This window comes from Thrips palmi, unplaced genomic scaffold, assembly GCF_012932325.1.
Source record: "Thrips palmi isolate BJ-2018 unplaced genomic scaffold, TpBJ-2018v1 HiC_scaffold_1, whole genome shotgun sequence".
Lineage (NCBI taxonomy): Eukaryota > Metazoa > Arthropoda > Insecta > Thysanoptera > Thripidae > Thrips > Thrips palmi.
The window spans coordinates 5,038,945-5,051,642 of record NW_023144620.1 but is presented as its reverse complement, the minus strand read 5'-3'; the positions used below and the strand labels follow the sequence as shown (position 1 = coordinate 5,051,642).

The 12,698-nt window shown below is 55.2% G+C and overlaps 1 protein-coding gene across 2 annotated transcripts in view; it reads right to left on the bottom strand.

Annotated features, from left to right (window-relative positions):
- Positions 1-12,698, bottom strand: part of LOC117645234 (basement membrane-specific heparan sulfate proteoglycan core protein-like) — a 110,967-nt gene that overhangs the window by 29,122 nt on the left and 69,147 nt on the right. The window contains exons 8-13 of one of the 2 annotated variants that reach the window (XM_034385285.1): positions 2,440-2,553; positions 2,070-2,189; positions 1,253-1,369; positions 488-598; positions 306-416; positions 73-201 (exon numbers count right to left, since the gene is read on the bottom strand). In XM_034385285.1, coding sequence (XP_034241176.1) covers positions 73-201; positions 306-416; positions 488-598; positions 1,253-1,369; positions 2,070-2,189; positions 2,440-2,553 — 702 coding nt within the window. The remainder of the gene's footprint in view (positions 1-72; positions 202-305; positions 417-487; positions 599-1,252; positions 1,370-2,069; positions 2,190-2,439; positions 2,554-12,698) is intronic. The other variant, XM_034385293.1, reaches the window with a different exon arrangement.

The following is a 12,698-nucleotide window of genomic DNA, read 5'->3' as shown; positions in this document are numbered from 1 at the left end:
TCTTTCCCACAAAAAAAAAAGTCACCTTTACCATTTAAAAAAAAAAGACAGGTTAAGGGAAAGAAAACTTACCGTCACAATCGTCCTCATCAGACTGATCGGAACAATCTGGATAGCCATCACAGCGTCTCGCTAATTCCACACACTGTCCAGTTTTACACAAAAACTCATTATATGCACACTGACTGCCAGGAAGCGTGGCTGAAATAAGCAAGATAGTGCTGGTGTTTTAAAAAGAAAAACCAAAAAAAGAACAAAAGGGAAAAAAAAGCATGGTTGAGTATTGACAAGTAACTGATACTTACGACAGTTCCTCTCATCCTCTCCTTCAGCACATTCAGGGATACCATTACATCGCTGAGAAAAACTTAAGCACCTTCCATCGAAACATCTGAACTGATCTGATCCACAAACCTCTGTGTATGGAACAGATTTTGGTTAAGGGTTGAAGTATGTGGTTGAGCAGCAAAGTAGAACATATACTTACCACAGTCTTCCTCATCTGACCCATCAGCACAATCACTTTTACGATCACAGCGATGAATGGACAAAATGCAACTATGATCACGGCACTGGAACTCATCTTTCAGGCATCCAACTGAAACATTGACATTAAATTCTCTTAAGAGTGGAATGATACATTACATTTGTTCCATAGCAAAAAGGGAAAAGTCCAGAACAACTAAGTTCCAATCACTACTAAAAAAACTACAGGAAGCCCCAAGCAAAAATTAGAACAAAAGCAAACAGACGTGCAAGCATCCAGCATTCTATGAAATGTAGATAATATTTATCATATGACTGGAGTAAATGCTCCGATGCACCACCACCACCACCACCACCATACCCTTTCCCTATGCAATATGCAGCAAACATATGCTTTAGGTCTGATGCTGACTACAATGATTGAATCAGCATTTTATCAGAACGTGTTATAAGAAATAATAGGCAGTAGGCAGTATCGTTATAAGGCAATAATCATGCAAAGTGGTGGCAATCATGACCTTCGGAAAACTTATTGGAGAATAAATTTATCAAGAAAACTTTTTAATGTTGCAAAATGATTCAGTAAAGAGAGATATAATTGTCTATGACGCACTGATAGTTTCTACGAAACTGAGAGTCTGAGTTGTAATAATTAAGGGTATGACAAGGAATGTGGGCAAAGAAGACCGTTTCTCTTGCAATATAAAGAAAGAAGAAATTTCAGCAACATTTAGAAAACACAAATAAAATTAAGAATAGTGCCTACGTGCAGGTGGACATGACTCCTCATCACTCTGATCTTGACAGTGAACCATTCCATCACACCTTAGACGTAAGGGAATACAAACACGATTTTTACAGAGAAACTCATCTTGCTTGCATGCTGTAAAAATAACAAAAATGTTGAAAAACCACTCACAATACATCATGCAAAAAATCGTGCAGGTGCTTTTGCTAAACCAGTTTGTTTACAGAGATGAAAATCTTCAATGAACGAATATCACATTTCCTCATGAACCGATCATGAAAAGTCTTGTTTAAGCAAAAGATTATTACCTCCAAAGGATAAATTCAATCCGAATCTACTATGTATGACATTAAATAAAACGGTAGATGAGAGATACAATTAATTGATTGATAGTAAGTTTTAAAACTTCAGCATTCTGTTCCTTCATCAAAGTTAGGGTGAGTCCCATCATTGTAGTGGTTATCATGACTTTCATGAGTTATCAAATTTGCAGTAAAATACAGTAAAACAATTCCCTGTCACCAAAAAAAAATTTCAAACGGCCATGCACACAATGCTGTGCCTCATGCTTTGATTATTGGAAACCCATAAAGCTGTAGTTCAACCCAAATACCATGTGCAAGTGATCCAGCACCATTGTTTGGTTGGTTAAAGCAGTGGTACTGGTATTAAACAATATATGTAACATGTCAAAGGCAACATCTTTTAAAAAAAAAAAAAATTCAATGCACCCAAACAATTAGTTATACCAACCATGAGGTACATCTTCATGAATATAGATGCAAAAACATATTTTCTCTCTTAGCTTAGAGCTACAGTTTGATGAAATACTCACGGTGAGTTTGGCAGTTCCGCTCATCTGCATTATCTTGTGGGCAATCTGTTGCACCATCACATCTTTTGTGGCCTTCAATGCATGTACCATCATTGCATTGAAATTCATTTGGTCGACAAGCTGCACAACAAAATAGACGAACATTAATTAGGAAAAAAGCAATCCTGCCAGTGAAAATTATCTTTTTGAAGAAATCTGGATGCTTAATGAAACATTACATTCAGACTGAGTTAAAATAAAAAATACGAGCGCTTAAACTCTTGTGATAGTTTAACTGTTGTCACAGAAAGAAAAATTAACAAAATAATAAAAGCGATTGCAGCATGCACATGAAAAGATGACCAAGCAAACAGATAAGAAAAGTACATACGGCATTCATCCTCATCATCTCCATGCTCACAGTCAACTACTTGGTTGCAGCGACGGAATCCGTCAATACATCGACCATCACGACATTGAAATTGGTCATCATCGCAAGTGGATTCTAAGCAGCCCAGAAGGAGAAACAAATAGAAATGCAAAACATAAGAAAATGGGGAAATCTTGTGATACAAAGCAAATCAGCTTTAAAAAAAGAGCAAATGCATAACAGCAACGTAAAAGTGAATGACGTGAATAAAGGGAAGATGTCTAATAAAATAGCTCTTCAGATTCCAATGATTACTAGAAATACCAAAATATCCAAAATTAACTGATTTTCAAACCAAAATTTTGTTAAGAGAGCCTTTTAATAAAATTGAAGAGCTCCATTTAAAGTAATGTTTGTAGCAAATGGGTGAGGGAAAGAGAAAATAGTGCTCTCCCGCACTAAACAAAGAAAGAGATAGAGCGACTAGTCAAAGCGAGTTATGGAGCCCACAGCAGCAGACGACCTCTGGGAGAAGTCGTCCAAAAAGCGGGTCTGCGGTACAGTGGCACAGCGACACCTCACCTGAAACAAAAAAGAAACACGCATGGCTATAGACAGCAGGCCACTCAAGTGGGAGAAGTGATCGCCGTTCACAACAATGCATTCTTTCGGTTTGTTCTCCCCCAGTGTGTTGGATGGATGTGTGCCTTTAACCTGGACAGTTTTCAACCGGTGAGTTTTGTCAAGCAATCTGCGCTGCAAACAGCGACAGTCAGTCCCATTGTAGGACTCTGCATGCAGCAGCGTGCATGACGGCGCTCGGGTGGAGGCGCGGGTGGCGTCCGGGGAAGTCCCGTCGCGACAGAGGCCTGCGCGGGGCGAAGGGTGAGAGGGAGAGTCGCCCTCGCCCCGCCCGGCCCGGCCCGCGGTTTCAAAGTGGTTCGCGTGCAGCAGCCACGCCGCGCCACGCCGCGCCACGCCGCGCCTGGCAGGCTTGGATATCCCGCTATAAAACGGCCCAAGCCGGCAGCCGGCGCACGCCCTGTCCCCGCAAGGCAGGGATGGGGAAATGACGGGCCGCAATAAATCTGGGGGATGACACAAAATTCGTACTGACGACAGAATAATATACTGCACTCCGGGAAAAAAGGAAAGCAGGTCGAGAGGAGGGGGAGAGAGAGGGCGCGGCACGGCACGGCAGGCGGAAAAACGATTCGACACCGGTCCGCCCGACCAGTTTTACGCGAAATTCAAAGGTGAAGAGACGACAATCTCACAGAGTAAGTACAGCTTCTCCGAAATACCCTCGACCTGTTCTAGGCGCAGCGCGCTGCAGGTGCTTCATTTTCGGGCTTCGGTCCTTCGGCCCCCTCCGGCACTTGATTGCAAAGCCACGGACCAGCGAGGCTTGCGGCTTGCAAAGCCCAGCATGTGGCCTTGTCTTCCAAACGATCGTAATTAATGCGCCTTAATTTCCTGACCGTTCGCACCCCCTGGGGGGGGGGGTAGCATCATATTCCTCCGCAGGCGAGAGAGGGATGCGCGTCGCCTCCGCCTCAGAAACAGGAAAAGACGAGCAAAGGCGATCGCCTCGCCGAGAGGCAATCCCGCAGCGTCGTAGATGAAGCGGCAAAGTTTGTGTGCCACTTGAGTTGGCTTCCCGCGGCCGGGCCGACGGGCAGGTGCACGGGCAGGGGCACGAGGCTCTAGGCGACCTGCACGAGGACGTGCGTCGTGGGTGAGAGGAGAGGAGAGGCCAGAGGTCCCGGCCCGAGCCCGGGGGGTGGTGGGGGAAGCAGGAAGGGTGGCTGTAGGTGGCTCGTGGCTCGAGTACCGCATCGGGTAGATCACACAAATCCCCAGGACACATTGCTCGCTCCCGCCTGCTCCCGCTCTCCCGGCGTGGAGCGCGTCGGAGCGACGGGGCGACGAGACAAGCCCTCTTGAAGCACAAACGGTGCAAATTACAAATTCCCTTCACCCCACTCCTCGCGCACCCCTCACCTCGGGAGAGAGGGAGGGGGGGGGGCAGTCGCTATCGAGGACAGACTTACAGTGGAACTGAGGGAGTCATGCATTTGGAGCCGACACGCTGCAGACGGCCAGTGGCAACTACAATGTAAAAGCCACCCCTGTGCCACCTTGCAACGCGAGTGCCGCAATCTCACCACACCAGCGACCGCGCCGTGTTTGGGGCCAGGTCGGGCAAAACGCTTTACACGGCCAAACGCGTTCTCGGCCGTTTGGCCCTGGAGGGGCTGTAAACCATCCGCCGAAGAGCGTGATCTAATGATCCAGCCAGCATCTCATAGCTGCGCGGCAACTTTGAGGGTAGGGCGGGAGGGGCCCGCTCCCTTCCAGGACGTTCCAGGGCTCTCCAGGTGCCGTGACGTCACCACCGGGCTCAGCGCGGCCAATTAACGTGCACTGCTATACGCCTGGTTTACTAGTCTAGAAGGCACCAGGAGATGTTCCCACAAAAGATCCATAAAATAGGTTTAAATACTTCTAAAAGGATGATAACTATCTCGCAGGCTTTGAAACCAGGTCGCAGGTGGTTTGATGGATAGTTGGGCAAGGTGCATGATGGGGATGCATGGGGTTTCGGTCCGCTTAAAAGAATGATTCCCGCATTATTCCTGCCTACCCCAGCGTCTAAACCGACAGAGCGGTAAAAATCACAGCCCCCTCTCTGCTCCGGTGGTTCCGGGTGGTTCCCCTCGTCCCCTGCTTGCCTGGAGAGCGACAGACAGAAGACGGGGAGTCTTCTACACGCAAACCGCCTACGCCATGCCAAGCCGCCAAGCCGCAGCCGGAGGCTCACTCACTCCCCCGCGGCTGGCCCCGCTGGCCGACGACCCCGACCGCGCTTTATACCACATTTCTTGGCGTTTCGCATCCGTGTCGCGCTGCTCGCGCGCCTCCGCCCGCTTCCATTTTATCTATTTATTTATTCATCCATTTCTTTATCCGTGCCTTCGTGCGCGGCCGCGCGACACGGCGGCGGCGTGCCGGACGCGTCTTCCATGAGGGAGCGCGAGCACGGCCGCCGTCATGGAGGGACGTCATTCCGAAATAAAGTGTCCCCGTGCTGCCCCGGCTCACGTAAACGGCTGCAAGCACAAGGAGGCCACGAAGGCCGAGCCCCTGTCCCCCTGTCTGCACCGACGACACGGCGACACGACTCGGGGACTCGGGGTGCGTGCAGTGCAGCGACGAGGGGAACGGGCGGGGCACGGCCAGGGCGGCAAGGCGGCACGCGGGCATGGGGTCCGCGAGGGGGTCGATGACATGGATATGCTCCGCGACGCTTCGCGCTTCGGGCGGGTTAGACCTGTTAGACCTCACTCGACGGACAAGCCCTCTGCGTGCAGAATGCACACCCTCCCAAGAAATATGCGCGGAGACTTGATACAAAAAAAAAATGTCCCGGCCTATGCGGCGACCTCATTACCCGACCCCCACGACGAAAATGAATACATAAAAATGTCTGCACGCCAAACAAAACAAACAAGAAGAAGAAGAGGAAGAGGGGTGGTGCGCGAAGAGTGCCGGAGAAATGGTCATCCACCAGAGAGGGCGTATGTATCATTTACTCTCTCCTTAAAGCGAGGAGGGGGCGGGGGTCAGCCCCCAGAAGATGAAGAAGAAGAGCGCTCCATTAAGTGCGTGATAAGCTTGTCGGCGGGGCGGCCGTGCGAGGGGGCGAGCGTAAACCAGCGACCGCGTTTTTTCAGAATGCTTCCCGTTGACGCATCCCCGCTTCGGGGCGTGACCGTCCTGTCCCTCGTGGCCGCGTTCCGCGTTCGGCTGCTGCCGTTATGGCGTAAGTTGGGTCGGGGCGGGAATGACCACGGCAACCCGGTTACGGTGTGGTGGTCGGTGGTGGCGCGCCCCGCGGCGGCGGCGGCCCTGCCAACTGGCCAGCAGCAGCCCGCCGAGCGGCGAGCCCAGCGGGGACTCCGCCAAGCCGACGGCGCACGCGGAGAGGGCCGGAGAGGGGGCGAGCAAAAAGGGGATGAAAAAGGGGCGCAGAGACACGCTCCGGGGGTCATGCGCGCGAAAGAGGAGGAGGGGGGGGGAGGGGGCGTGCGCGGGGATCAGGATGACGGCGTCGTAATGATGTTGAACCGCTATAGGACGCATATTAAACCGAGAGTGTTTTGCGGGAAGCCCGGAGGGTGGGTGGAAGGGGTTGGAGTGGGAAGGGTGGGGGAAGTACCAGGCCAGGCTGGCGGAAGGCTGGCCGAGGTCCGAAAGCGCGGCCAGGCAATCTGCAGTGCTGTCGGCGGCGCTCTCGGCCGTGCTGCTGTGCGGATGAAACAATTACGTTTTTTGACCCCATTAGCGCGGTCGCCGCGACCTCGACCGCCACCGCCACCGCGGCGCTCTGCTGCCATTTTTGTGTACAAAACGCGACTCTAGATGGCAGCCCGGCAGCGCGGCAGCCGAGGGGAAAAAATGACGACGCTTGGCTCTTGGCTCTCCACGACCTCAAGTCCCCCCGCATCCCCGCCACGCCGCCGCGGGCTTTCGTCAGCCCATTCTCGGCGTGGGGGAGGGAGAGGGCGACCCCGGTCTTCAGTTTGTCATGGAAATTGGGGCCCATGTTCAGGACGACGACGTCTATCGTCTTGGTGGACGCGCTTCGCTCTGCCTGCAGCGAGTGCAGAGACCACGGCTCGATCGCAAGAGTCGTTTCGTCGCTTCCTTTCTCGCACTCATGAGGCGTCCCGTGAGGGTGCGACAGAGACAGAGCGCCGAAACAACTCCTCGAAGTCGCTCAGCAGGCGAGCAGCCATCCCCGGCCGAGTCTCGTCTGCTCGCGCGCCTGTCAACGGCCGCATAGGCAACCCGCTGCTCCGCTGGTTCGCCGGCCAGGCAGAGCCGAGCTCCGACTTGATTTGCTGCTAGGCGGGCCGGGCCGGGCCGGGCCGGGCGCCTCCATGACCACCTAAATGCAGCCTGCAGCCAAGAAGGCCGAGAGGACCGCGCCGAGGGCCAAGGCCGCCAGGCCGCCAGCAGTTGACGCTGTTGACACCCCTTGACACCTTCCTGGACTGCAGTCCGCCAATGCAGTCGGCGACACATGATGACGAATCGGCCCTCTGGCGGGCATGACGCCTGACCCGGCCAGATTGCTCTGGCGGCCTGATCTGTTGCTGCCATCTCCACCATCTCCGCCATGTCCCTCGCGCCTGCCGGGCGGCGACGCGGAACGCAGCGCAGCGCGCAGCGGCACCACACGAGCGAGCAGCGAGCGGGTACCCTTGTTAATAAAGCGCACGTCCAGCTGAATTCGCTCTCAAGGGCGCTGTGCGCTTCGCGCAAACACACACACGCACAGTCACACACACACAGTCACACACGCGCAGTGGGTACTCTTGCGGGGCAAAAATGCAATTTGCGGGACTGTGGCGTACGGCCGTGTCGGGGACACATCTAGTGTCTGTCTGTCTGTCTGTCTGTCTGTCCGGCAGTGCCCGTCTGTCCGCTGCACTGCCTCGCAGCTTCGCTGTCTCCGGGTGGACCGGCCGCCGCTCGCGCCACTCGCGGTCCTCCGGGGTTCATCTGCGGCATGAATCTGCCTGTTTGACAGGCTCGTATTTTACACACTGTTTTAATCTCGCTCCTAATGCGGTCGGGCTGTCTCTGTCTCGGGGCGGGGCGGGGCGGCGGCGAGTGGGAGCAAGCGGAGGCCCCGAGGGGGTGGTCGCGGTCACGGCTGCACTCACTACAGTGGCGTGGCCGCGCGCACGGGTTTAGTCCAGCGGGGCGGGGCGGGGCGGGGCGGGGCGGGGCGGGGCGTGATTGTCGCCAACAAATCGGGTGCCCGCTCGCCGCGAGCGTCCAGGAGGGCCGCGGCCCGGCCAGCGCCACGACGCCTTACTCGAGCTCCTCCAGCACACCGTCACAAGCAGCCGGCTGGCCAGGCAGACCGGGGGACCGACGGGGACGGACGCTTTTCCTCTAAAATAAATTCCGCTGTCGGCCGCGGCGTTTAATTGGCGCCGTACTGGATTGCCCAGGGACTCGCCGGCAAGACGCTCATCGCCTTCGCAGCCCTCACGCGGACGGCCAAATTATTTCGCGCGGTGCTCGTTTCTCTGAAACAGATGGCCGTTGGCGCGGCGTGTGCTCGCCGTACTCGTCGCCATCCCACGAGCATATCGGCGACCTGGACTCGACCATGACCGCCAGGCGTACTGTTCGAAACCGTCCAGGAGCGAGCCACTCCACTAGCAACCACCGGCACCCGAAGCCCGAACGTCCGATTGTCTGCTGTTTCCCGCGGTGTGGCCGTGTCGACCGCCAATTATGTAGTACACGGGTTTAAGACCGGCGTCCGGCCACGTCGTAAACAAAGCCAGCGGGCTGGCGGGCTGGCGGCCCACACGGCAGGGCGTGCCCTGGGCGTGCCGTCGCGCTGTGACATTAGTCCTCAAGACTCGACTCGTGGCTCCGATGGTTACCGACTCGCTCCCATCGTCGGAGCCATTCCAAACTGTGGTTTCGTCGCTCCGTCTCCCTCGCAGCCGCAGCCCCGCGGGACGCCCCATGAGTGCGAGAGAGAGGAGAGAGAGGCGCTGCGCGGAATCGGTCTGGGCGCGTGCCACACGACGCGGCGAGGCGCTCCAGGAGGGCCAGCGCCCTGGAGTCCTGGAGACCGCCGCCCTGGCTGCAAGAGCGAACGGGCCACATTTCCGTTGCCATTCCTCCCCCGCGTCTACACTGCGAAAAGCTCAAATCCCACGACGGCCCTCAAAGATTGTCATAAATCCGATCGGAATGGCTAAGCGACGTACGGTGGCGTGTGTGTGATGGAGCGGGCAGCTATCACAATGGGTGCTGCACAGAGACGCTGCCAGCGCCACAACAATGCGCGCACACTGTACGAAGCCCTGTGGGTGCCGAGGGCCGAGGCATAAAGTGCCAGCCAGTCAGCCGCCTGGAAGGGTGACTTGGCGACTGACTGGCCGCTGCCCACGTCGGCGCGGCCAGGATCCATCCTCCTGGCCAATTAGAAGACCGCGTTTGACAGCAACGGCCTGGGCTGGGCCTGGGCTGGGCTGCCCGGCCCGTCGGCGTTTCTCAAAGGCGCTTCCTGCACTCAGCCGAAAAACACATGAAACACGTAGACCACCTCCTCCCTTTGAAACACCCGGACGGCGCAAAGTGAGGAAACGCAATCGTATTCAGCGAGGAGCGCACGGTCGACGTCGCCACAAAGTAAGTGTGTTTGATTTATAGTCCGAGCGCCATAAGCAATGCCTACGTGCGTCCTGTCCTGTCGGAGTGCTGCCACACTGTCACACTCGGCCGCGGACAGCGCGCGTTAGTTTGTTCTCGGGGTCGCGGAGCAAAGCGAAGCCAGCAGACTGATTGCGAGAGTCGTTTTCATCGCCCCGTCTCTCTCGCACTCGTGGGGCGTTCCGTATGGGTGCGAGAGAGAAGGGGCGACTTTTCGAATCGGTCTGCAGGCGAGCCATCACAGGCGCACCTCGGTGCAGTATCTCACAGTGGAGCGGCTTGGCGCAGCCCCCGCAGAACCACTCGGCGGATTCGCCGCCGTCGGCACAACTTTCTTCGTCGCCGTAAACCGTGGCAACAACAAACAATGGAGATGCAGTGCCCTGGGGTGCCCTTGTTAATCAGAGAGAGGCACGACAGCGACGGTAAACCACCTGGCGTGTCCGCGGTGCACCTCGGTCCACCCACTACAGCGCGCCGCAGCCGGTGGCTGGCGATGGCGGAGCGCAGATCGCTAGATCGCTCCGCCGCGATGGACCGTGGGTCCGCCGGCTGAGTTACGACCTGGTCGCAAGACGAACGAGGCGCACATACGATCACGATCGGACGCACCGAGTCATCGGCCCGCTTTCGGCTGTTTTCCCCGCCGAGGTGTGTGGTGCGTGGTAAAGTTTGAAGGGTGATCGTAAAAGGTTGAAAAGCGGGGCTACTGTCCGTCCGGCCCAGTCACGCATTGTCCTCGACGGACACCGCGACGCCCTAGCCTACTTCCTCTGGCGTGTGTGTGTATGTGTGTGTGTGTGTGTGAGCGTGCGGGCAGGACCGCGCACTTTAACGACTCCTCTGGTCAGCTGGAAGCAACACAGAATAATCGCCTTCGGCCACTAAACTCACGCCAACGGCCATGTACCAGCCAGGGTGACGTCATCAGCCGACGGCCCCAAAGCGCGCGTTTCTTTGTATAATTTTTTTTTTATTCTGTATTTTTCGCCTTTACGACGCTTTGCTAGGAGTGGCGGGCGGCGCGGGCGCTGTTGTGTGCAGGCAGTCAGGGTCAGCCGAGAATTTAAGAGGGAAGTGTTGGCTGGGGGGTTCGACGCCCCGGGCCGGGCGTGCGGCAACGCGGAAGTTCAGATCCCTCACTCCAAATCGAAAGGCGGTAATATTTCCACCCTTTACTGGCGGTAATTGGCTATTGGCGGGCTCCAGGTTTTACCGCCAATGCGAAGGCGGTACAGAAATTACCGCCCTTACAGCACCGTTTGTACCGCCTTTGGAGAGCTTTACCGCCGATTTCTTGGCGCACTGAGAGAACGTAAAAGGCGGTAATATTTTGTACCTCCTTTTTCGCACCATCTAAATGGCATGCAATTGGCGGTAATACTTTGTACCGCCTTTTTCGTTCAGTTTGTAGGGTGCGTAATTGGCGGGCTCCAGATTTTACCGCCAATAGAAAGGCGGTACAGGTTTTACCGCCTTTTCCACACCATGTGTACCGCCAATAGATTTGTAGTGCTGTAACGCGATCGACAAGGCTTGTTTGCCTTCCGAATCCGTTTCGCGACGGAACGAAACGAGGCAGGCGTTTTGGCGGGTCGCGCGTGGCGATTTATGCATTTCGGGCTCATGAATACAATGAGAGCGAGGTGCGGTGGCACACACGGGTGGCACACTTGTTGCCAAGTGACTCACCGCCTGGCTCGTCTCGCCAGCTTGCCAGCTCGCCACGGGGCGTCGCAAGTCACAACGAAGCGGCTTGCTGAGCCGGCTGACACAGCTCAGGGCAGCGCAAAAAAAACAAAAACAAAAAAACTTCAAAATTTAACTCTTAAAATTAAAAAAAAAAATCGAAAAAAATTAATGGAAATGTATTGAGCAACCTACGGCTAATCGAATTGACTCGCGTATCGAGAACACCGCCCCGTTTAGTAACTGCTCGCGCAGTCTTTTTTTTTTCTCCTCCCCGGAATTGGATCGAAGTGTCACCGATCGCGTCACGCGTCACGCCACGGCACGAAGGCACGACACGACATGACTCTATCTGGCGGAGTCGCCGACGCAGATACCATCTCCGACTCCGAGGCTCCGGGACTTCGGGATTCCGGGACTTCGGACGGGGAAGCCTGGACTAGGCGAGCCGACTCGGTGAATGGCGCTCAGTGGTTCAGGGAGTCTCGGACACCAGACACGCGCTGCTCGGCCACCACCACGTTCAAGTTCGCGCGTCGCCAGGTTCAAAGACCTTTCTAGGACGTCCGACTTCTGGACGGGTTCAAGGCGCACGAAGGGACGCGGGAACGAAGCCTCCCTCGGGTCAACACTGCTCCACTGCTAATGAAAGGTTAGCAGGGAGGGCGGCGGCAGCTGCAGAGTGGATAACTGCTCCGCCGTGTCTACCGGTCATGCCGAATTCATGCCATGGAAAATTCATTGTGTTGATGGCTGTGGATGCTGCCGGAGAGATTGAGTGAAGTGAAATCCCAGAGGAATACAATCCTGCAATCCGCTCGATGGACGCAGCTCATCTTCACGTTCGGTTCGTTATTGCTGCTCGCGCGAAGACGCGAGGTACAACACGGTGTCCGTGACAATCGATACAGTGTATCAAGTTGCAGTCCACCTCCTCCCTCCCTCGCCGTTTGCCCACGCTGTCAAAGAGGATCGGGTCCGGTGCTTCTTGAGTTGTGCACTGCTTGTTCGAGCACGCCCAAACAAATAAAAAAACAAATCAGTTCTTTTTCTGGTGAGCTACAATGTAGCCTTTGCATTGGCGCGAGCAGTATAGAATTGAGTCATGTTCATTGTCTGCTGCAAAGGACCGCGAAGACTTACGCAAACAATCGGCTGCACCGGGTAATTCCCGACATGCCGCTGGAGACAAGGCAATTGGACGACAATGGCGAAGGCGGTGCGGGCGGCGCGGGCGGCGCCACCCAGAGCCTTGGCTACAGCCGTGCCTGGCACCCTCGCACCTGCCCGAGCCAACCTCAGCCAACCTGAGCCAACGCGGGCAAAACGAGACACTGCAA